The following is a 25,508-nucleotide window of genomic DNA, read 5'->3' as shown; positions in this document are numbered from 1 at the left end:
ATGGCGACGCGGTGCAGTCCGCGGCTCAGTTACTACTATCGCCTCCTGCAGAAAACAATTCTGGATACTCAGGACCCCGTGACGGGATTGATACCCTCGCAGAAGTACGATAACCACGCTTGGGTACGCGACAACGTCTATTGCGCGTTGTCCATCTGGGCTCTGTCGCTGGCCTACCGCAAGAACACTGAACTGGATGAGGATCGAGCCCGCACCTACGAGCTGGAGCAGTGCTGTGTCAAACTGATGCGGGGCCTGCTGATGGCCATGATGCAGCAGATGGACAAGCTGGAGAGCTTCAAGGAGACGCGCAGCCCTACCGAAGCGTTGCACGCTAAGTTCAACTCGACATCTGGAGCTGTATGCGTGGGCGACGAGGAGTGGGGCCACTTGCAGCTCGACGCAACGTCCCTGTACCTGCTTGTATTGGCCCAGATGACTGCCTCTGGCATTCAAGTTGTCTTCAACCTTGACGAAGTGGATTTTTTGCAGAACCTCGTGTTCTATATCGAGGAAGCCTACTGCACTCCGGACTTCGGTATGTGGGAGCGCGGCGACAAGACCAACTGCGGCATACGCGAGCTCAATTCGAGCTCCGTGGGCATGGCCAAGGCTGCGCTGGAAGCCATGAACGAGTTGGACCTGTTCGGAGGCCGCGGCGGTGCGTCGTCGGTCATCCACGTCCTCTCCGACGAGGCCCAGGAGTGCGCCGCCGTGCTGGCATCTATGCTTCCGCGGGAGTCCAGCTCCAAGGAAGTGGACGCCGCGCTCATCTCGATCATAGGATTCCCCGCCTTCGCAGTTTCCGAGCCGGATTTGATAAATAATACACGTGAAGCCATTGTCTCTAAGCTACAGGGCCAGTACGGTTGCAAGCGCTTCCTACGCGATGGGTACAAAACCGTCCTCGAGGACAAAACTCGCCTCTACTACGAGTCGTGGGAACTGCAAGGCTTCGAGAATATCGAGTGTGAGTGGCCGCTGTTCTTCTGCTACATGATGATTGAGGCCTGCTTCCGCGAAGATCGAAATACTATGGATGAGTACGGAGAACACTTGGAACGAATCTGCATTCGTACTGACGAAGGGCTGCGCCTCGTACCGCAAATGTACGCCGTGCAAGCTGACAGGGTCAACAAGGAGAGGGCAACGCCGAACAGCCAGCCCCGCCTGCCCATCGGCGAGATTCCGTTCAAGTGGGCCCAGTCCTTGTACATTGTGGCCCGCCTCCTCCAGGACGAGTTCATCTCTCCAGGCGAACTGGATCCCCTAAACCGCCGGCTGGGCTTGATCGAGCGGCCGCATGTTGTCGTCCAGGTACGCTGAGCAGTGTTGTCTTAGCGGCAGTAACTGTAGAATTAAGTAGATAAGTATGCGCGGTCTGTTTCGTAAGTAAGCTGTATATAAGCTGAGAACGCTGAGAGGGAAAGTATATAAGCATTTGTATCTTAACGGTAACTACCTATGGAGCAAAAACATGGAGGCTGTCGAAAAAGGTTCATGTTTAGGACAATTCAGAGAGCTATGGAGCGGAATAATATAGGCGTGTAGGTAGGACACGGGAAGCGTACTAGAGTGGGTCAGGGAATAAGTGCGAGTTAATGCTGTTTAAATAGTCACAATAAAGAAGACGAAAGGAGCATTAATGTGAACGCAAGATAACCGATCTTCGCTCAATGTGACTTCCTCATAGGGGAGGCAAGTGCAGCGGAAGACGGCTGAAATCTAGGTATGTGGAGGAGATTCGAAAATGTGCAGGGATCAGACTGGTGCAGATAACACAGGACAGGGCTGATTGCAGGGGATGTGGGAGAGGCCCTTGCTCTACATGGGTTTAGGTTGATGACGACGCTGAGAACGTTTCGTTCCATTTTGCCGGAATATGCGCCTTATGCAAGACGGCGAAAACTGTTCTGCTCTGCAAAAAAAAAAAAAAGAGCGTTGGAAACACGAGTACACAAATTCCGCAGGTACAATCTGATTTCGTGGGGTGCAAAATTTGCATGCAGAGCAGCTACCGATAGCGTCTCTCGACAACATGGACTACGCGTGTGCGCGCAACAAGCTAGCTGCCGGTTTCCACGGTTGTCATTTATGCCATTGAAATTCTCATTATTACGCAGATGTAGTGACGCTACAATCTGTGCGAGGTTCTAGAAAATTGGCTTTATCAAGCACAGGAAATGCGGGAAGACAAGTTTTCGTATTTAGTTTGCCCATTCTGGGCTGAAAGAGTAGATTCTGCATAAAATCGTGAAGAGCAGCGTCATGGTGCTCGTCTCTTTGCGCCAAATAAATTACTTTGGTATTGCGTTTTTCCGGTTTTCAATGGATCAACGCAAGTATTTCGCCGGTATGGAATGGAAGAGCACACTTTGTTAAGCTGATAAAGCTATAGTGTTGTAGTGTTGTCGCCCTAACTGTGTGCGATATCAATGCACGTTAAAGAACCCCAGATGGTCGAAATTTCCGGAGCCATCCACTCCACTACGGCGTCTCTCATAGCCTGAGTCACTTTGGGATGTTAAATCCCATAAAACAAACCAAGCCTATAGTGTTGTGGATGGATCCCCGTTTTGTGCCCGAACAACTACCAAGCGAAATACGAATTCATTTTCCGGGAATTCCTGCTCAGCTTCTCCGCGGTGCACAAATTCAAGCGCCGACAACTTTACCTCTGGGTTTTATTGTGCTGCGTTTCTACAAGATCAACTCGGGGAAAGGCTGAGGAACATTGTCGTTCGTGCTCATAGTGGTAGTGGGAAGAAAGCAGTATGAAGCGCTTGCGAAATTCGGATGCCGCGTATGCTAGAGCAGGTACGTCGCTTAACCTTTTGATTTTCACTTCATTCATTTTACATTTACTGCTTTGTTGCCTTCGGCCAAAGAGTAAATGGCGGAGGGTTTCGTGGATTCGACACCTGATACTGAAGTCGGTTCACGGTCACATTACGATCTTCCTGCTGAACAGCGGCTTTTACGTCGGCCAACTATCAAATGACGAGGGCTAAGTGAACGCCGCGTTGTGACGCGTATTACAGCGAGCGTACTGAGTAAGGATGTGCACTTTCATTCTACCCAGGTGGTTCTTCTGGCAGAGAACTCGTTGCTGCGGGACAAGCTTTCCGGCATTTTTCCGGACATCCAGAAGCTGACTGAAGTACGTCACAAGTTCCAAGTGCACCCTGCGAGGGTTTTGGGCAAACTCTTCTCGCACCTGGGCGAGAACCGAAAGCTGGGCCTCACTGGACGTGCGTGTAGTGATGTCGGCCTTTTGGCCACTAGCAAAATTTACAGCCTCGGCGACAGCCTGTTTGTCTTCACGCCCCAGAACCTAGATAGCGAGGAGTTCCACCTCGTCAATGACGTCGATCTGTTTGTCAGCACGCTTCGCTCGGATCTCGCCGTACTACGTTCACATTGGCACATCCTGGGCCGGCCCACAATGGTCGTCATATTGAGAGAGCGACACCTGGTGTTCGGCGAGTTGCCGTCCTCACTGCGACAGACAATAGTAAAGCTCAAGCATGGCTACATAAACAACGCTCGGATTTGCCTCGGAAGGCTTGACGACTTTCTCAGTACCTCCTGCATTGCCAGTCTCGACTTCCTGGGCAACTTCGAAGACGGTGAACCAGACGTGCTGCCTCCTCTCATCAAGGAGTACCTCGACCACCAGATGCGCCACCCCGCTCTGTTCCGGTCAGGTCTTCCCCAGAAGCAGATCTTGTCCGGTGCATCGAGCGCCGCGGGGCGCCGTAAGTCCGTCGTCGCCGGACTCATCAGACGCAGCCGTTCAATTGGGGGCCATGAATCAGCGGCAACGCAGGATGGCACGGGTGGTTCTATGAGCATATATTCAGCGCCAACTTCCCCAACCATGTCCCGCCGGACCTCGATCGACGAAGAGACACAATACGTCACCGCCGCTGAGCTGCATCTTGACCAAGTGGCCGAACAAGAGCTGCTCATCACACTGCGGGAGACACCGTGGCTCGAGGAGCAAGGGGACATCCTACACTACCTGTCTTTACGCAAGGGACTTTCCTGGGACACCGGTCTTGGCCATCCATACTCCGTGATTACGGTGAAGGACCTCTTCCTGGAGTTCTACGAGCGCGCTTGCGAAGAGCGTAAGTGGGCACTGGTGCGCCACTTCGCCAGTTCGCTCGGAAAGCGGGTCGCCGATCTGGCCAAATCCGTCACCGCTTTGCTGGTGCGCCAGAAGCAGGTCACGGTAGGCATGCCGTCGCTCAGCGAAGAAGTGATCACGAGGCCCCTCTCCACCAAGGAGATGCGCGCGATCATCACACGCGTGCACAAGGGTGACCAGAGCATCGCTATGCTAACCCAAGAGTTGCTCACGTACCTGGCCATGCTCATCCGGGAGAGTCCAATCTTCTTTCGCGAGATGCAGCGCCTGCGCCTCGGACCCCTGATTCAGGTTTGCAGTGCTGCTCTCCTGCATGTCAGCTACAGCATATGAAAAGCAATATTCGCAAAATAGCTGGGTAATGACGTGTGAAAGGACTCTGTGGCATGGTTTTGGTTGCCTGCTTAGTCTTAAGATACTGGCAGGAAGTATGGAAAAGTTTTAAACGCCAAGGGTAAATGGTAAGAGGTCAAGGGATCATCATTGTGGCAACGTTACTGGTACTACATGTTACATTGCTAGACGTGACAGCAATCACCCATGGCTAGGGTAGGCTTAGCATAGGCGTAATAGTTGCTCTGGAAACAATCGAGGAAAAACCAATTTTTTTGCTCAGCTTTAGCGGTTTAGGAATGCTTTCGTATAGAAATTTTGAGGTGGTTACGTCCTGAATGTATGGTGACGAGACAGCGTCAACGGTCTGCGAATATTTGTTTGCATACGCGCACTTGCTAGTCGCTTAATCCGACCTTGGCCATTAATTTGTGCTTCTGTTATCTTACAAACATTTCGCGGAAACAGCGCAAAACACAGCGGACAGGAAAGATGACACGTTCGTTGGGTATCAACTGAACTTATTCGAGAAAACACACATACATTCAGTTGAAAGTCAGCGCTCGTTCCATCTTCTTTCTTGTCCGCTGTGTTACGCGCTGTTTCCGCAAAACGTCATACGAGCTGTTAGCTCGGTTTATAAGGCTCGTCCTATGTCTCGATTTGTGAAGTCATTGGTTTATGTATGAAAAAGTGTTCATGGTTTAATCATATTTCATCGCAAGATATTTGGGTCGCCATGCAGGCCCACTACCGGTTTAGTTGGCTGAGGTACTAGGGTCCGGGAGGTGTTAAGGAGTGCGGAGAGTGTTGTGTGAGGTTGGATGTAGTAATGCAGATAAAGAAAATTGTATAAAACGCTTAATGGAAATAACGCTGCCGCGTCGTACAATTAAAGTGGAGCATAAGTGCCCAAAGTTTTTCCGAGACCTCTTTCCGAGGTTCTGACTCTTGGCTTGCGGATAACGATCGAGGCTGCAGGAAGCATAACGAAATTGAATGCGTGATAACCCTTGTTTCCCATTCGTCAATGAGTTCAAAATGTGTGACCATAACCTGCCTAAATGTGTGAATGTGTGAATGTGTGAAATGTGTGACCATAACCTGCCGCGAAAACCCGCAGGTTATGGTCGCGGAGGTAGCGCGTAGGTCCAGGTGCGGCATTGACGACGCGGCCGACGCGCTGCTCGGCTTGAGCCCCTACGACATGCAGTCGTTGCTGATAGACGTCATCACTGGCAAGGAGCGGCAGGAGGACCACAGCATACGCACGCTTACGGGCCCCGTCCTGAGTCTGCCGCTGAACAAGAGGAGCGAGGCGGACGCCTTCGTTCACCAGAGCGAATACGAGGATTCGACGACGCTCATGCCCGATCGCCCGGTACGTCAGTACTCCTTGTTGTGCGACACCGGGGACGTGGAGCGGGTGGCCGATGCGTGTGGGATTTCAGTTATGCCGCAGAGACTAGGAAGTCGGAGAGCTCGGTACAGGTTGAGTTGCAAGGACACCCTGCAGAGATTGCGTTCAGTGAAGCCATGCAGGCGCAAGTTTGCTGTACTATTAGTGGAAAAGTGAACATACTGTTTAACTTCGCTATAATGAATTCGAAGGGGCGCCGCTATATGCTTGCACTGTAGATAACAGGTTTGTCCACACCCCTGGTATGACAGCACTCTCACACACCCTCATATTAGCCGAAGACAACGTAGCTGACAATAAGAATACTGCTCATTTGTGCTGCAACTTCACTGGAATAGAGTGTGCAATTAGGGAAGCTACCGAATGCATCGGTTTTAGTAACGTGCACCCAATTCTTCCGCGGTTCGCATAGGTTTCAGAGCATAGAATGAATGCATACTTTATAGAGTGGTTATTGAAAGCGCTGCAATCAACGTGAATAGAGAAGAAGAAAACCAAGGAAAAGTGCTGCTTGAGCTGAAACTACAGCCCTCTGTCTCTCTCGACATGGTTCCGAGTTGATTCCGGCGCTTCTGAAAATGGCGTTTATGAGCCCGCTAGCCCAATCCACACCCTCCTGATTCTTTTGAAAGATGTAAATCTGGTAAATCTTAAATATCGTAAATCATAAACAGTAATCCCAAAAAGGAACAAAACGAGGACGACAGCACGCAAAGAACGGTACAGGCTCCTTGCGATGTTCTCGTCTTCGTTTTCCTGCGCCGTTGTGTTCAATTTACGATGTCTGTTCACCAAATAGCTTGAACTAATGTTTAGCTTGTGAGGACAATCTCACCGAAAACAGAGAGACCCATTCTGCCCGATATTTATCCCCAATCTCTAGAGACTGAATGCCGATGCAGGCTGCTGTAAAAGTGGACGCGTGGCGGCGATTCGTTTGCAAGCACCGGTTTTGTTGGCTCTTTAGCACGGCGCTCGAGCACGGTGGGCTAAGCAAAAGCATGGCATGGCTTCACCCTGTGACCACAGTGTACTGCGGTGGAGAATTGCCCACGCAAGCCCGAATACGACCACGGTTGCCTGTCGATAGGCCGAAATCATGTTGTGCTTTACCTTACGGGGATGTCACTGATCTCCCCCCCCCCCTTCCCCCTTCCCCCTTGAAAGCCAGCGAAGCAGCTTGAGCATGTTGTGCACCGTTCTGTGCTGTTCTGCCACAAAGTTTTTGAAAGCAGCGGGATGACAATGCCACTTAGCGCACAAGCACTGTCAAATAGTTACACCCTGCCGGCCACGTCGCGAGGACGGGATCAGCTGCCCACAGAACCTGACAAGCATAACACGCTCGTAGCGCCGTCTGTCATCATTCAGAGGGACAGTAGCTGGACCATCCGAGCTGCCGGCGTTTCGGCGCAAATTTCAGGGGTCGGAGAATAATTCAGATGAGAGCTCCGTACGAGGCCCGCTTGAGGAAAGAAAAGCGTTAAGAATGTTTGGCTGGGTATGAGGCAGTGGAGATTACACTTACGCTGTGATTTTACGCAATTGCGCTGGCTCATAAGGTAAGGGTACTAACGGTCTGGTCTTTCTGGCAGGAGATAACGCTGTGGTAGTCTACGCAGACTGTTGCTTCTCCGAAGGGTATATATACCCTCAGGTTGTTGATTAGGCATCTCGTCACGCTGGGATACCATCTCCGCAGAAACGGTCACCTCAAGGTAGGGCGTATGTTGCATTTCTTTGGAGCTGAGATGCTCCCCGGTACGCCGCAACTGTTCGCGGTCTGCAACTAGGTTGTACGACTGAAGTGTGCCTGCAGGGCCTATGACCACAGCTGCAGACCAGGTTCCGCATATAGCGTCGTAAACAGACACTGGAGACCAGCTTTGAAGCTGATGTAGATGCTGGGCCATCCGGTTGTAGAAGATATTTCTCTCTTGTATATTTGGGCCGATTGCAAACGGATTGTGATGGCACAGTCTGCGGATTGAGGTGCTGGGGAAGAACCGGCGACTGCGTCCTGGTTTGGCGGTCCATCAGTTTTTGAATGAGTTATTTTGGTTGGTCGTCCTTTGTTTGGCATGTTTCTACGCTCCGACAGGGCGCTGCAAAATTCAGAGGTTGCGAAAGGACACTTGGCAAGCATTTTTTTTTCCTCATGCATGACGCGCTCCGCCATATTGTTACCAGGCTGCTAGTGATCCCGTTTTAAGCCGCAAAATACCAGAAGCATGCGATGTTGAAAGATGGGTCGTTATCGCTGCACAGCTTCTCCGGGATTTCGTGAGTCGCGAACACGAGCATGCACGCACTGCTCACATCATCATCAACAAAACATTTTATTTCCACCAAAATGAGACTCCTTTTTGGACCCCCCGGCACGCAGGCCTAAGGGAGCCCTACTCAAGAGCCTCGCAAACTAAGGTCTGGTGATATATTGTTGCTTCACGGCCTCTGTCTGGCTTGTTGCCGTTGAGCGCGGTTCTCGCTCCGCAGGTAGGTCTCCCAGGCTTCTCTATCTATATTTTGCTCGGCGCCCGGGCTGCCAGCACATTCCCAAATTACGTGGTCTAGAGTGCCCCTCTCCCCGCATGTTATGTTAATACTGGTCTTCCTCATCTTTATAAATTTTCACGTATACCCATAAGGGGCTTATATGATTTCCCCCTTGTAATCTTCTCCACGCAATTGCCTCCTCGTTTTCGAGGGAACAGTCGGGCGGCGGATAGACCCTCCTGCTCAGCCTATAATTTTCCGTGATCTCGTTGTATGAAATCAAGCTATCTTTCATGTTTATGCGAGAGGGCTGCTCTACGGCCACCCGGTGATAGAGAGCGGGGATAGAATCTTGAAAATCAATGATTAGAAATCCACCAAGATTAGATAAAGATTGGTCATCGTGGTAAACAATATCGAGGCCGAAGACTTGCCATGACAGACCTGGTATTTTGTGGATCAATATTGGCAGTCTAGAGTTTATGTGCTTGTACTTTTCGCACGCAGCGCATCATTTAGCTGTAGCTGAGATGTCTGCGTTTATGCCGTGCCAAAAATTCTCCTTTCTGGATCTCTTCATTTTTCGTGTCCTCCACGTGCACTGTACTGCAAGCGGAGAATTTTGGGTAGTTTCGCTAGAGGGATAACTATTTAGTTGCTCCTGAGTAACAGGATTTCCTCGACATGCAGCTCGTCGCAGTAGCACCAATATCGACGAAGATCACGTAGAACTTGGTTCTTAGTTTCTGGTCTGCTGGGGTCCAGACACATTCCTTCCGGTGTGAAAACTTGGCCTATGTAACGGACTTTGGGCTGTAGGAAATTGCACTTGTTCTTATTGATTCTCAAATTGCGCTCTGTACATTGTGACAGCAAAGTTAGCAAATTTCCATAGTGTTGCTTTTGCGACTGTCCCTAAACCAAACTGTTATTCATTATGACAACAACGGCATTCGAGACCTTACCTTGTGCATCACCTTCTGAAAAATTTCCAGCGCGGAAGCGATGTGGAAATGCATGCGCAGGAACTTGTATCGCCCATAGAAAGTCCTCATTGTGCATAAGAGGGAGCTCGGGTTATCCAACTTTATCTGCCAGAATCCTGGCGATGCATCCAGGGTAGAAGTTCGCTCCAATGCAGCCTCGGTAGGGTATCCTCTAAAGTCGGCATGTAGTAGTGCTCTTGGAGAAATAGCTTGCATTTCCGATGGGCCCAAACATATGCTTACTTTTTCTTTCTATACTGCCAAAATCATGTGGCTCGACTAGGAAGTCGCGCCAGCTACATACACCCCTGTTTGCATCATCCTTCTCGTCTGGTAGGATCCCTAGAACGCGGAACATGACTTAGCTATAGCTTAGACATCTGCGATCATGCCGGGCCAAAGCATCACCTCTCTGGATCTTCATTGTTTCTTGTCCTCCATGTACACTGTGTAGCATGCAGAGATTGTCAGGTTACTTGGCTGGAGGGATAACTTTTCTAATGCTCATTAGCAACAGGCCTTCGCGCGACATGCAACTCGCCACGGTGGCACCAATATGGACGAAGAGCATATGAAACTTTGTTCTCAATTTCTGGCCATTCTGTGCTCGAACCACGTCGGCGCTCCACTTCTGACATGATGTGAACGGCCGGGAGGCAGTGCACAAAGTGCTTTTATTATCAGACAAGGGGCTGCTTTTATAATGGCTGGTACAGTAAATATTTTCACAGATATCATTCCTGAGTGCGCTGTAGAAGTAGGCGGTCGGATAGTTAGAGAGGATACAGGTAAGCTGTCTAAGGAGACGAAGGTTTGTATTAAAAAACGCCAGAGTATGAAATTGTAGAAGTAGGCGGTCGGATAGTTAAAGAAGATACTGGTAAGCTGTCTAAGGAGACGAAAGATTGTATTAAAAAACGCCAGAGTATGAAAGCTTCCAATCCAACAGACAAGACAGAATTGGCAGATATATAAAAGCTAATAAATAAGCGCAAAGTGGCCGATATAAGGAAGCATAACATGGAGAAAATTGAGTATGATGTCAAGAAGAGGGGAAGCCTTAAAGCGGTAAAAAAGAAATTTGGCATAAGGAAAAATCAGATGTATGCGCTAAGGGACAAGGCGGGCAACGTCATCACGAATATGGACAAGATAGTCAAAGTAGCTGAGGAGTTCTATACTGATCTCTACAGTAGCCAAAGTAATCAGGACCGTAATGAGATTGGCGGTAGGGTTGGTTTGTGGGGTTTAACGTCGCAAAGCGACTCAGGCTATGAGAGACGCCGTAGTGGAGGACTCCAGAAACTTCGACCAACTGGGGTTCTTTAACGTGCACTGACATCGCACAGCACACGGGCGCCTTGCTTTCGCCTCCATCGAAAAGATTGGCGGTAGGGAAAAACAGTGAGACTTTCCACCAGTGACGAAGGATGAGGTTAAGAAAGCAATAGAAACTATTAAAAGGGGGAAAGTAGCTGGAGACGATAAGTTAACTATAGATTTGTTGAAGGACGGGGGGATATCGTGCTAGAAAAACTGACCACACTGTATACATAGTGCCTGGTGTCATCGACGGTACCGGAACCATGGAAGAACGCAAACTTTATCCTCATTCATAAGAAAGGGAACGCTAAGGACCTTAAAATTACATATCGATCAGCTTACTGTCTGTTACGTATAAGGTATTTACTAAGGTAATCGCTAATAGAATCAGGACAACCTTAGACTGCAATCAAGCAGGTTTTCGGAAACGGAACTCTACTATCGATCATATCCATACCATCAACCAGGTGATAGAAAAATGCTAGGAATATAGCCAGCCCTTATACGTAGCATTCATTGATTACGAAAAAGCATTTGACTCAATAGAAACCACGGCGATGATGCAGGCATTGCGAAATCAGGGGGTCGACGAGCCGTTCGTGAAAGTGCTGGAGGATATATATAGGGACTGCGCAGCAACCATAGTTCTGCATAAAGAAAGTAACAAAATTTTCATAAAGAAATATGTTAGGCAAGGAGACACGATGTACTATAATAGTACGGAGGTACTATTCACAGCTTGCTTAGAGGAAGTATTCAGATACTTGGACTGGAAGCAGTTAGGGATAAGGGTAGATGGAAAATACCTCAGTAATCAGCGATTTGCTGATGACATTGCCCTGCTATATAGCTCAGGAGATGACCTGCAAAGAATAATTGCTGACCTAGACAGGAAAAGTAGAAACTTAGGCTTGAAAATCAATATGCAGAAGACTAAGGTAATGTTAAACAGCCTCGGGAAGGAACAGCAGTTTATGTTGGGTAGCGAAACACTTTAAAGGCCCGTTCACACTTGCGACTAGCAGCTGTCGCGCGACCGTTTTGGTCGAAAAGCGACAGTCGCAAATGGTCGCATCGGTCGAAAAGCGACTGCCGCGGGCCGATCGGGCACTGCTCGAATTTCTAGTCGCGCGACTACTAGTCGCAAACCATTTCACCAATCAGCGAGGTCCAGGAGTGCTCGATCGAGCACCTTCTCAATGCAATTAAAGAATACCCCCACCTTTTCAACAAACGGCATCCGGAATTTAAAGGCAGGGAGAAGGATATGGCCTGGGAGGAGATTGGAAAGATATTCGGACTATCCGGTAAGTACTATGAACTTTTGAGAAATGGGTTTTTCACGCAGGCGCAACATTTTATATTGACACCGTCTATTCGTCGTCGGCGTTCTCGCCTGAAAAAGCTGAAGTGTCTGGCAAGCGGCTACTGCCGACGTTCGCTGTCATCGCCCTGCAGCTTTCCTACTCCCAACTCGTTTTTCGAGAAGGCGACAGTCGCAAGTGTGAACATAGCTCCTCTCCTCTGGTCGCGCGACTACCAGTCGCGCGACCTCATCTAGTCGCAAGTGTGAATAGACCTTAAGTAGTAGGCGATAATGTCTACTTAGAACAAGTACTAACCACAGATCCAGACCATGAAAAGGAAATAACAAGAATAAGATTGGGATGGAGCGCATTTGGTAAGCACTCGCAGATTGTGACTAGCAGCTTACCGCGGTATCGCTAAAGAGGAAAGTATACAATAGTTGCATCTTACGTGTACTCATCTATGGGGCTGTAACGTGGAGGCTAACCAAGAGGGCTCTACTTAAGTTGAGGACAACGCACAGGGCTATGGTAAGAACAATGGTAGGGGTAACACTAAGAGATAGGAAGCGTGCAGAGTGGGTCAGAGAAATAACTCAAGTTACTGACGTTCTAGTGGAAATAAAGAAGAAATGGGCATGGGCAGGACATGTAGTGTGAAGAGAGGATAATCGATGGTCGCTTAGGGTAACAAACTGGATTATAAGGGAAGGAACGCGTAGCAGCGGGCGGCAGAAAATCAGGTGGGCGCATGAGGTTAAGAAGTTCGCAGAGGTCAAGTGGATGCAGCTAGCACAGAACCGGGTTAATTGGAGAAATATGGAAGAGGCCTTCATCCTGCAGTGCGTATAGTCAGGCTAATGATGATGATGATAATAACGAGCATGCGCACTCGGTACCACATGGGCATGCGCCGACATGACAGGGCGCATGCTTACAGTTCGAAGACGTGTAGGTTTAAATACGTAACAAAGCTAAAACGTTGATGGTTTATGCGATGGTGGAGGTGCTGTTCTTGCTTGGTATGTGCAGCTTTAGTGTCTCGCTTTTTGAGAGCGTCTGCATGGCTTCTTCTCAGGTCGGACTGTGGCTGCGTCGTCGGAAGCTGGACGGCGCCCTGAACCGAGTGCCCATCGATTTCTACTCGTTCGTCTGGGCTATTCTGGAGCGCTGCCCTGGGGTCTGGGTACGCGGCTACTGCGTTCCCCAGGCGCTTACCAAGGAGATGACGCCCGGCGAAATCAAGTTCTCGCAGCGAGTCGAGGAAATGCTGAACAAGGTTGGCACGGCTGCAACTACCACTGCTATATATTCTTAGCCTGATAGGGTGGAATAGCTGGGGGTGAGCAAGGGTAGAAGTGGATGGTTACTTGAAGTACTATCTTTTTTTCCACATTCGGTGCCTTGTTTTATTACAAAAATCAATAAGAGCTTCGCGGACTCGCTTTCCAGAATCCAGTTAAATGCACGAACACAAAGAAAAAGACATTTAAGGTGCTTGGAAGAATAAATAAGCTCGTCTTGAATGAAAACATACGCCCAGGCGATGTTTGACCCGTACTTTCGCCTTACCGCGGAGAGGGTTTTTGAATTTGGTCTTTTTGAAAACTAAGTAATGGGGTGGCGGTGACGTTCCGTATTTTCCTTTCTTAGCGCTTGTTTAATGCTTTACATACAAAGCTTATTGGATGTACTAGCAAAGTTAGCTTGTTGCAAGATGTACCTTTTCCTGCGATACAAATGTACAGTAACAGTTATGCTTACCAGGAGTCGGGTGACGAAATTGAAATAACCATCTTAATTTGTACGGCAGAGTAAGCGACAGCGTATGCAGTCCGAAGAGTTCACTGTCCAGCAACAATCGAAACAGAAGGAAATTACTGCTGATATCGCGATACGTCAAATTGCGCACATCGTGCTTTTGGACAGGATCTAAATATTTAGAATAGCGAATTAAAAGCGAAACTGCAAATTTTAGGTTACAGCTCACGCTGTGAGACGTGTTGTGAGTCGTACTAAACTTTCCGCCCTAATTCCCAAAGCCTCGATTAATTTGTGATTATTCTTTCATTTCAAGCTTAAATTTCTTCTTTGTCAGGATACCTTACTGAGAACGTACCCTGACATAGAAAAGAGGACGCCATAGTCTTCTTACAGGCGGGAGGCAGCTCACTGGCCACTTGATTCTAACAGGCCCCAGAAATTGGCTTTAATGCGCAAATGTTCAACGTTTTTAGTGTTTTCGAACAAGAAACAGCTTTATAATTGCGGTTAAAGGTACAATCAAAACAACCGCGAATCCTTCTTCAAGCCTCTGCTGAGCTCTTGGGGAAACAAATCGTCGGAATAGAGCGGATTTGAACCTATGAAGTCCTCGGGTTAAAACGAATGCGGCAACTCGCAGCTCTCGCCGCAGACGATTAATTTCGTGATGTCGTTCTGTTCCTTAACAGCGCATGTGTTAGGCGCTTTACTCTATACTCTCGTGCTCTGCTCAGTGCATGCAGTCGTGTTCATCAACTTGCGTGTGTGCGGATTTGAACCTATACATTCCTAGCGAAAACGAGTGCTGAATCTGGCAGCCCTGGCCACGGACGATTAATTTCGTGGTGCTGTTGTGTTCCTAAATAGCAGTGCATGTGTTAGGAGCTTTACTCTATACTCCCGTGCTCTGCTCAGTGCATGGAGTCGTATTCTTCAACTTGCGTGTATGCGGATTTGAAGCTATGCATTCCTCTTGAAAACGAGTGCTGAATCTGGCAGCTCTAGCAACGGACGATTAATTTTGTGATGTTATTCTGTTCCTTAATACCAGCGCATGTCTTAGGCGCGTTACTCTATACACTTGTGCTCTGCGCAGTGCATGCAGTCGTGTTCATAAACTTGCGTGTGTGCGTATTTGAACCTATGCGTTCCTCGGGAAAACGAGTGCGGAATCTCAAAGCTTTCGCCGCTCTGCTCAGTGTAAGAAAAAAATACACTCTATGTAGATGGGTGCCAACATGCGGTTTAAATGGTGCTGTTTTCAAATGCTTTAAATAAAAGGAGAGAAAAACTTTGATAGGGGATGTTCTTGTTTAAAAAACATTTAATTCGAACACAACGAAATAGCGCAGAGCACGAGGAACGATAAGTGAATCAATGAATTTTAAGGAGCAGGATAGGTCTACACAGCGTGACCGTGTTAACTTCTGCACAGTGCATGTACAGTTTTATATGTTGCAACTGCTTTTGGGCCAACACAGACGGAAAAACCAATCCAGAAACGTTAAGCGTACGCCGTCGCCACATCTAGAGAGGAAAGCGAGAGGAGCAGACAGTTGCAGCTGCTCCTGCGCTGCCGTTACGTCTAAGTTAGGGCTCCACTGCAGTGCATTAGCTTCAGGACATGGTTAGATATGGTGACGAAGCGCTACATTCAGAACTTCACTAGAATGGACAAAATGAGCGCGCCTTTAGCGTGCTTAAGCCAAGCGTGAATTAGATGCCTCAATATTATGGTTTTTACTTCGCTTTCGCTTCCAGGTTGCACGATACTCACGAGTCACTACATTGCAATCTTAATCCGCTATCTTATACGAAAGACCACCCGATATTGATATTGTTACTTAGCGGTATTCGCTAGTCGTGCTGAGGATGAAGTGCGACAAACTGCCAGAAGAAGACGACGCTGAGGGTGGCGAGATCAGTGCCGTCATCAATATTAGTTGTGTGGACAGCTATAGATAGGACTGTGTGAATCCATTCGATCCGCTGTGACAAGCTGAATCTCCGCAGCGGTCACCATGTCGGTACCACCACAATGACTACAGACGCCGCTACCTCGACGGCCGCCGGACCTGCTGTTGTCATGACCTACCCCCGTGACCCCGGAACCTGCGGGACCGACGATGTTGATGTAGGCGATGGGCTAGCTCTATACGAGTGCGTGAGCAAGCACAACGTGGGATCCCACCTTTTACTTGACTGGGACCGCGCTGGTGTGGTTTGAAACCCATGAAGATGACCTAACATCTTGGGATATCTGCAAGCAGAAGCTCTACGACCTGTTCAGAAAGCCTATTGGCAGCCACCTCGCCGCCAAGAAAGCGCTCGCCTCTCACGCCCAAATGTCTAAAGAGTGTTATCTCACATGCAAGACGTCCTATCGCTATGCCGTAAAGTCGACCAAGGCATGCCAAAGGAGGGTAAAGTCGGCCATGTAGTAAAAGGCATTGCCGACGATGGTTTCAACCTCTTGTTGGGCAGGGATTGTTCCACCGTGGACTCTGTGCTGCAGGTGTGCCGACGTTTCGAGCAAGCGAAACAGAGGCGCATATCTCACAGCTTCGACCGGACACGGCTGCTAGCTCCTCCTGTATCGATCTTCCGATGCCTAACGACAGTAATTTGACACTCATCGTCCGACAAGAGCTTGAGGCAATCAATCCCGCAGCCTCACTATAGCATACGTCCGACAACACCCTGGCTGCTATATCACTCATTCGGGCTGTTGTTCGCCAAGAGGTTGCGAATATGGGCCTCCTTTCTGCCAGCGCCACGGACACTGCGGTTTCCAGACCTGCCCCTCCAGTGATTGCTGCTGCCTCATCCAAAGCCGGTTTCTCGCCCCGATATTGGTAGCGCAATCCAAATGAACGTCGTGCCCATGACAATCGCCCCATCTGTTTCACTAGTTCTCGCGTAGGCCACATTTCCCGTCACTGCCATAGATCAACACGCTATCTCGTCAGTTCACCTACTTCGACCGCCGCTGAGACTATGACTCTAGCTATTCCTCACCTCGCCCCTACCAGACCCATGTTGACCCCGGTGCCATTATCCCTGCTTCCAACCTTTCACCATCAACACAAACAACACATTAGCGTTCTCCTCTTCCTTGCCGCAGTTCTCACCGTCTTATTCTGGCCACTTGACCGGAAAACTAGCCAATGCAGCTTTCTAAGGTGATTCCACATTTATGACCCGGACCGAAGAACCTCTGCAGACCCCTCCTACAAAATAACCGTATCGACGTCCTTGTGAATGGAGTTCCCGTTTCTACTCTCATTGATACAGGCGCCCAACAGTCTGTTCTCAGCTCCTCATTTCACCGTCGCTTCAGGAAAGTCCTTACACAAGCCGTCTCATCCACAGTTCGCGTCAGCGATGGTAGCCTTGCTGCCGTGGTTGGCATGTGTACGGCGCTAGTTACCATTGCTGGCCGTCATTCCCCAGTGTTCACGGTCCTACATGAATTCCCCCAAGACGTCATCCTTGCCATTGACTTTTAACAGCCGACTCTGCCCTCATTGACTGCTCTACCGGCATACTTCGCTTGGACCTTCAGCGCTGCTTTGGAGACCCCCCTTGCTCACCCCGCCTTCAATCTGCACAGACCTGCCGCCTTCCTTCTGAAACTGCCGTTTACATCCGGATATATGTCGTAATTAACCCCCCCCCCCCCCGTCTCAGACGTCGACTATCTCGCGTGTCTCTTTACTGATGTCATGCTGCAGCGGCACATAATTGTGCACATCTTCCAGAACCGCACCACTCTCCCTGACCTTAGCTTCAGATAAAATGGCGAGAATTGGGCCTAGGTGGGTATTTATAGCGGTGTCGCATTTTGATAACAAAACAGAAAGAAAAATCACAGAAGGGTTTGAAATAAAATCCGCCGGTGCCAATATGTGTATCAGCAATGTATCGCTGTCGTTGCCTGCGAACGAAGTTGATCTGCTTAGGCTATCGTGATGAGTGTGTCCAGCTATATGCTTTTGATGCCTACGAAGATTGATTTTGTTCAGGTTTCCTGGTATATTTGTTCCTCTGATGACGATCACATTTTTGTGTATAAAATGACTTCCGTTTCTTCTATTAAAACCTGTTGTTAGTTCGTGATCTGTGTCTTTCCTTGTCGTTCTAGGTACGTGTTATCGCGGTGAATCACTGTTCTTAACTTCAGCTTGTCAACTCCAATTCTGCTCGAGGGAATTTCACTAGCTGCGCTGTCCCCGATGACCAATTGTGCCATTTCTGCTCTGACTACAAATCACCCAACTGCCGTACCTTCAACCATTCCCTCGTCCTCCACATCAGCCCCTGATCCTCTTAACAGCATGATTACAGCTGATCTCCAACCTGAATTTGCCGCTGAGTTACAGAAGCCTTTACTCACCTACAGGGACCTTTTTGACTTCGATATCCGCCCATTTGGTCAAACTACAGTTGTCAGCCACCGCACTGACACCGGTGACGCCAATCGCATTTTCAGGTGGCCCTATCGTGTTTCGCTTGCCAAGCGATGCGTCATTCAAACGGAGGTCGAGAAGATGTTAAGGAACGTCGTAATCGATCCTTCCAGTAGTCTCTGGGCATCTCCTGTCGTGTTGGTCAAGAAGAAAGATAACTAAAAAGGATATGTCTATCCCCTTCCGCGTATTGATGACGCGCTTGATAGTTTGCATGGAGCCAGCTACTTTTCGTCCATCAACCTTCGTTCCGGCTACTGGCAGAACTCCGTCGACGAGAGAGATCATGCAAAACCAGTGTTCGTCATCCTGGATGGCCTCTATCAGTTTAAAATAATGCCTTTTGACCTTTGCCTTGCAATGCCCCAGCCACCTTCCAACGCGTGATGACTATTTGCACAGATAGATGGATTTATTGAAAGGAAAAGGCAGAGAGGTTGGCCCGAATAATTCAAATCTGGCCTGCTACTCTGCACTGGGGAAGGGGAAGGAGAGAAGAAAGAAGGCCATGATGGATGGCGATGTGGGAGAAGGCATATGAAATATATATACAGACACAGCACCTTGCTTTACAAGCGCGAATCAAGTCCGCTGGCGCTCAAATAACGGCAAAGAGCACGCACTGCCTGGACGCCCTTCCCCTTGTCCTGCCAAGCGCCCAGCAGCAGTTCCTCCGACACAGGCCTCTTGTCTAAACGCTTCAAGGGAGCAGCTAGCACATTTCTTTCGTTCGCATACTCTGGGCATACCAATAATAGATGGTCCACAGTCTCTGGGATGCCATAAGTTGAACATTCCGGTGAGTCCATCTGTCCAATTAAATGTAAGTACTTGCGCGTGAAAGCCACGTTTAGACGAGATCTATGTATCACTATTTGCACAGAGGCTTCATGTGGACCATTTGTTTGTGTTATCTTGACGATGTAATTGTTTTCTCCTCTACATTTGACAGCCATCTCCTTCGCTTTTCTACAATCCTTGCGCTTCTTCGCCGCGCCGGTACCTGGTCGTAATAACGTTATTAAAATAGAGGAGTTTGGGGCATGCGTGCCCCTGGGCCCCAGCACGGCCCCACTACTCAAACGTTCATGTTCCTAACTTCAACTAAACTCAGAGTGAGTAAGTGAACTTTATGAACTGCTCGGGGATCTTTTTCTTCGCCTCTTCAACCGAGGCTGACGAGCGGTTGGCGCCCCCAGTCCAGGGCACCACTGGCTTTCGCCAGTTTGCGAGCTCTTGTGACCAGGTAGGGCTGATCCTCCGGGTCAGAGCTTGGGTTTTCAATTTTTTGTAGTTGATGTGAGCTGCATTCCCATGTTATGTGGTACAGGGTAGGGGTCTTCCCGCACCACATGCACTCGTCTCTGAATGTCGTGGGATGCATCATGTGTAATATGTGTAAATTAATGAAGGTGCCCGTCTGTAGCTGCCTCAGATCTACGGCCTCCTTGTTGCTGAGCTTTTTATTCGGCTCCGGATATACTTTCCGCAAGCCTCTGTAGTGTTGTAGTATTGTGGTGTAGTCAGGGTCAAGCGGAATCAGGTCCTCTGTCGCGAGACTGTTGGGCGCACGGTAAGTTGCATGTCCTCGGGCTACCCTGTCTGCGTTCAAATTCCCCGTGATCCCTGCATTCCCCGGAATCCACACTAGTGTTTTAGTCGTTTTGTTGGCTCGCTTGTGGAAGTAAGGATTTGGTGCGCTACCTTAGATAATTTATCCCGTTGAAAATGTCTGCACGCGGATTGAGAGTCCGACAGTATCGTCAGACTCTCTCCAGTTTCTCTTCCTTGCCTAATGACCAGTGCGATAGCCACTTCCTCTGCCTCCGTGACTGTACAGTTTTGGATCGAGGCGCTAACTACCTCCCGGCCTTCGCAGTCTGCGACCGTGGCTATCGCCCTCTTTGCGTTGGTTTCGTATAAGGCTGCGTCGGACGTGTCTTGTTGGCCGAATGTTTTTTCACAATACTCTGCCCTTGCCAGCCTCCTTCGCGGGTGTAGGCGGGGGTCCATGTTTCTTGGTACGGGCCGAATTCGGTACCAATTTCTGGCTTCCCGCGATACCTCTCTTGTCTTGTTATGAGCCTGTAGGTGTGTGCTATACCCCAGTCTTTCCAACACCCGTCTTCCCGTCCTCGTTTGTGGACGTCTGTTTAGCTGTGACTGGATTTGGGCCTCTGCTAATTCTTGTATTGTATTGTGCAGACCCAGAGCTGCTAGCTTGTGGTTCGGTGTGTTCCTGGGGAGCTTGAGTGCGGTCTTGATCGCCATTTTGATGATGGCGTCCGCTCTGTCTTCCTCTCCTTTGGTCATATTTAAGTAGGGTAGAACATACGCTACTCTGCTAATAACGAGGCTCCGGACAAGTTTGAGTGTGTCGGGCTCCTTCATCCCCATCTTTTCGCTGGTCACCCGTGCTATCATTCGGGCGACCTGCTGGGTCGAGGTCTTGAGCGGATAAGTGTGTGTTGACACCTTTGATTCGATTGGAGCCACATGGAGCCACCAAATGTGAACGGTGTCAGCGTAGAAAGAAGCCCACAATGTTGCCTTCAGGTCATTTGCAGCCGATCCCCATATCGACTGACCCATTTTCCCGTGTAGGTGTTGACCTTATTGGCACTTTCCCAGTTTCCACTTCTGGGAACAAATGGATCGCCGTCGCCACCGATCCCGACCCGCTGCACCACAGACGTCGCTGACTTCCTTCTAGGAAACGTGATTCTTCATCATGATTCCTCTCGTGAACTTAGATAACGAGGGGCTAACTGACCGTGGCCGCTGCTTCCTGTCGCGAGTGGTTGATGAAATTTTCCGTTCGTGCTCCGTCCGCCACAAATTCACCACCGCCTATCACCCCAGACTAACGGCCTCACGGAACGTCTAAACCGTACCCTCACAGACATGCTGGCAATGCATGTCTGACGACCACCGATATTGGGACATTCATCTACCCTTTGTGACATTCTCCTACAATACATCTGTCCATTCTACCGCTGGGTACTCTCCATTTTATTAGTATTTTGGCCGACACCCGTTACTGTCCTTCGAACCTCACTACCCGCGGCATACGCCGCCAGTACTTGCGCCAGTGATGCCATCACCCGCGCTCATGATGCCCGCCGGATAGCTCGTGCAGGGCTTTCTGCATCCCAAGACTCCCAAAGTTACAGTACGACAGTTGCCATCGTGATGTCCACTACACTCCTGGATCTCTCGGCCTGTGGGCTTGTGTAAAAATCTTTTACCCCGTTACACAGGCCCTTACCGTTTTTTGCGCCCCGTAACCGACGTAACATACGAAATTGAATCTGTGTATCCGAAGTCCTCGTCCACAGCGCCATACTACGAAATAGTGCATGTCTCCCGTCTGGAGCCTTATTATGCACTTCCTATTTCGCTAACGTAGAACGCACCGGGACTGTGTTTTCCCAAGGGGGATACTGTTACCTAGCGGTATTCGCTGGTCGTGCTGAGGATGATTATGTGTGAGAGACTCCCAGAAGAAGAAGACGCTGAGGGTAGTGAGATCGGTGCCATCATTTACTTTAGTTGTGTGGACAGCTCTCGGACTGTGGATCTTCCCCGTAATATTATGAAGCCCAACTGTACACGAATGTGCGTGTATGGTCTAGAAGCAGCCAGTCTGGCTCGAGATGTAAGGGTCGTGGGCTAGCCATGTCGGTAGCTCTCGCAATTTCAGATGGTCCGGAGACGCCACACAAATCGAAGGCCATTCCTTGCCACGCCCCGTCGCGTGTTAACTGCCATTTACCAATGGTGTCGGTAGTGACACTGGTAGTGAGGAGGGTGACTGAGTCCAATGATCATCATCATCTGCCGGGCTATATCTACTGCGGTGCACAGACATCTCCCATATCTCTCCAATTAAACTTGTCCTGTCCCTCCACCATTTACACGCCGAGGAGCAGCGTTCCTGGCTTGGTATCCAAGGGAGGAGCCGATCAATTCTATTAATTTTTGTCCTCAAAAGTGCGGGATAAGTTTGCTAGTCCTGCCAGCGACTCAAAATAAAGACACAAATGCCGACGAAATCGGTAAATGGGAGCTGTAGTGCTAATAACATATGTAGCGCCTAATAATAATAATGTAGCGCCTAATAACACGCATACTATTTTGTGTGATGCACTGCCACGATGGCCGCTCCACACGCTTCTTCCTGTGGTGCGTGCCGCCACGTGACCGGTAGCTAGATGACCACTGTATCTTTTGCGTGTCTGACTACGCCCTCTCTACTTATCCTCTATATTTGACGGTGGCCACTGAGCTAGGTCACGCGGTGTGCTAGGTTGATTAAGGTTATACAATTGCACTGCATATTTCATCGGTTCGTACAACTTTTGGGCAGAACTAGCGATCAACTAGGCTTGTAGATTCAGCTGAAATGAGAAGCGAAATGGTTTGAAACTACCGGTAAGCTGCATGAAAAGCGGTTCCGTCACAATTTTAAAACGAAAGAGAGCAAATATAGGCCCCACATGGCGGTCCGTTAGTGATGCACTATACGGCGACATAATCTGCAATGTTACCGTTGTTTGTTAACAATCGTACCACGACATTTCCAGACGTATTCTAGCATAACGAGGCTATAGTAAGACTTCCGACTTCGTGAGATGGTTTAGCTCGTTAACGCGAATTTCAGCAAGCGCTGAGGATGCTAGATCAAGTGGACGATGTGGTAGCGTTGTATTTAGCCATGATGAGAGCACATTCTGTCTGACAGCCCTGAAGTCATGCTCGTTGGAGCAGCATGTGGGTGATCATGAAACCCGATGCGCTTACGATCTTTATCTGTAATCAGAATTTGCGCTAATTGTGGTAACGGTCCTGCGAGGTTTTCTTGCGATTGAATCCGCAGATGGGATCACAAATTGTGTCAAAAACATTAGGGATACTCGTCCTAGATGATGCCTTCATCGCGGAGAATATAGTGCCCAAATGCACCTCAATAGGGCTTTCGAGATGTTCCGGTTACTGTTAAAGCAAAGCCTGTTTCAATTTAAAAGCAGTCTTGATTCACCGATATTGTATCTTTAGGTAGAACAATGCGGCCGGTCAATGTACATACCTTCACGCTCTCGAAGTTTCGTAGCTCGGCTACTTCCAAGCAGAAGTAGAGGGACGGAAGAGATTGTAATGGGAGGAAGGATAAAGAGGTCGACATCCGTAACTAAAATGTGCAAAAATATACAGGGGCTGTCAAGAACTACCGGTCAACCATAAATTGACTTGCTGTTAGCGCAAAATTATTCAGAAACAGTTAACAGAAGCGCTTAGTGAACACTAAAGGCATTAAGCGGCTCAGTCGAGTGATACCGGCGTGCGTATGAGACAAGGCGCATTCGCCGGCGTAATTTCAGGTAGTCTGTGGAAGTTTTAGGAGACAATGAATTGTAGCCCAGCAGGCATTGAAGCGCAGCTTTGGAAGACCTTCGCCAAACTTAAAACGCATCTTCTACTAAAATGTGGCACCAAAACTGCTGCCTCGAGTTTTCTATCTCTTACGGGCGCATTTGGTGTTCAAGCATGCGGAATGCTTATGGCAAGTGTCGTTCTTTAAAAGCGTTAGCCCCTTACTGAAAGCCCGGCGGAAGCTTGTAGTATATATTCTGGTTTACAAAACTTCGCAAAAGCAAAATGTTTTGAGAAAAGGAAGCATTTATGGTTACGGTTGTCACGTTTAACGCCCAAAGCGACTCAGGCTATGAGACACCGTAATGAAGGGCTCCGAAAATTTTGACCACGTTAGATTAATTACCTTGCACTGCTATCATTTGTAATAAAAAGTGGAAGACAATTTGATGATGAAACTGCTCAAATTCATCAATAAATCCTTGCCGTCCCAGGTGCCTGAGCCCGAATACCGGCAGCTACTGGTCGAGGCATTGATGGTGGTCAGCTTGGCGGTGGAGCACGACGTTGTGTCCGAGTTCAAGATGCCCATCGACCTAGAGTCGCTGGTGCAGCGGGCCAATGGGCTGTTCCTCGAAGACCAGCGTCAGTGCAGGGGCGATGCAACGTTGTGCTGCGCCAGCTTCACGCGGCCATGCCCGTCGCCCTGCCAGAGTTCCGTGGGCATCTGTGAGCACTTCTACGACACGGCACCCAGCGGCCCGTACGGCACGATGACCTACCTGATGCGCTCGGTCGCCTACTGCATGCCGGATGTCAATGTCACCTCGCTGGACTGCGTGCTCACGTGAATTCGTATTTTATGTAAATCTTTTGATGTCTTCTTTCCTTCCCCGTTGCTTAGTTTGGACTTGGCAGGAACTGGGTTCAAGTGATTCAGCTCCTACCATGCTCCATACGGGATGCCTTCGAATAAACGTATTTTTCTAGCTGCTTCATGCGGTCCCTTGAACAGTCATTCTCTACAAACTCTGACCGCTTCTTGCGCCTTCTGTATATCCGCCTTATCTCGAAAATGTCATACCGGGGTTCCGCGGTGTTCGCGGTTTTTACAAATCGTGAACGTGGCTTTGTGAATGATATGCTTCGAAGAAAGTGCTTCGCTCTACTCCACTCTCCGCTAACTTGTTGTCCTGGCTTGTGAGGCCAATGCGTCTGCCCTCATTATCCCTAATCCCAACGTGACTAACAGCCTAAGAGAATTTTGTTTCCTATATGTGGTTCGATGGCGTTTCTAGAGTTTTATGCATCGAGGACGCTAAAAGAAACCATGTGGAATTTTCTGTATGTGATATTATTGCCCATTATTATCTTCACAGTGACTCACACTGCAGGACATCTAAAAGTCAAAAACTGTTGAAGGTTAGTAGTCAGGGTAAAGGTACGACGAAAATATTCCAGCAATCGCAATGCTCCTCTACTCCCCCATGCTAAACCGTTTAACTTGGTTTCACAGCACCGAAGATATTGGTGATCAAAATAATGCTTCTGTTTCCTCCCTAAACACAATCCACGTGATGTGGTATGCACTCCTCTGATGGGGCTGGGACAGGTTGGTCACCGCCGCTTGCGGAGGGGGCTAGCCTGCCACCGAATATTTATTTGTTGCAGGCCGTCATTGCACCCGCCACTGCTTCGGTGGAGGACGACGGCCATTGTTGCAGCGCGCGTCTTTCTCTCCTTCTTTCTTTTTTGTTTCTTTTCCATTTTCTCTTCTGTCTGTACGAGGAAGCGGAGGTGGCTCAGCTACAGAGCCAGTAGCAAGCCCGTGCATTTTCTTTTCGTTCTTTGTACAGCCACAATAGCACAATCCACGCTGGCGTC

General features: G+C 49.0%; 1 protein-coding gene across 4 annotated transcripts; it reads left to right on the top strand.

Moving 5' to 3' along the window:
• On the top strand, nt 1-24,475 carry LOC146209000 (putative phosphorylase b kinase regulatory subunit alpha). Of its 4 annotated transcripts, none has more exons than XM_084587352.1 (6): nt 1-1,317; nt 3,083-4,444; nt 5,610-5,838; nt 6,433-6,455; nt 13,097-13,297; nt 24,119-24,475. In XM_084587352.1, exons 1-6 carry the CDS (start codon nt 1-3, stop codon nt 24,473-24,475), a joined length of 3,489 nt encoding a protein of 1,162 aa, XP_084443478.1. The 4 variants fall into 4 exon arrangements, with proteins under 4 accessions (XP_084443478.1, XP_084443480.1, XP_084443479.1 ...); XM_084587354.1 differs by lacking the exon at nt 6,433-6,455 and adding an exon at nt 11,408-11,417 and having other exon boundaries at nt 5,610-5,848; XM_084587353.1 differs by lacking the exon at nt 6,433-6,455 and adding an exon at nt 9,544-9,553 and having other exon boundaries at nt 5,610-5,848.
• The last annotated feature ends 1,033 nt before the right edge of the window (nt 24,476-25,508 follow it).

Source organism: Amblyomma maculatum, chromosome 1, assembly GCF_055883805.1.
Source record: "Amblyomma maculatum isolate TAMU_Amacu chromosome 1, ASM5588380v1, whole genome shotgun sequence".
NCBI lineage: Eukaryota > Metazoa > Arthropoda > Arachnida > Ixodida > Ixodidae > Amblyomma > Amblyomma maculatum.
The sequence above is the reverse complement of the archived record's forward strand: the minus strand, read 5'-3'. Positions and strand labels throughout refer to the sequence as shown.

Coding starts and splice junctions, on each gene's coding strand:
- LOC146209000 (XM_084587351.1), top strand. CDS start 1: ATGGCGACGCGGTGCAGTCCGCGGCTCAGTTACTACTATCGCCTCCTG. Junction 1,318..3,082: donor GGCCGCATGTTGTCGTCCAG/GTACGCTGAGCA, acceptor CATTCTACCCAG/GTGGTTCTTCTGGCAGAGAA. Junction 4,445..5,609: donor GCCTCGGACCCCTGATTCAG/GTTTGCAGTGCT, acceptor GAAAACCCGCAG/GTTATGGTCGCGGAGGTAGC.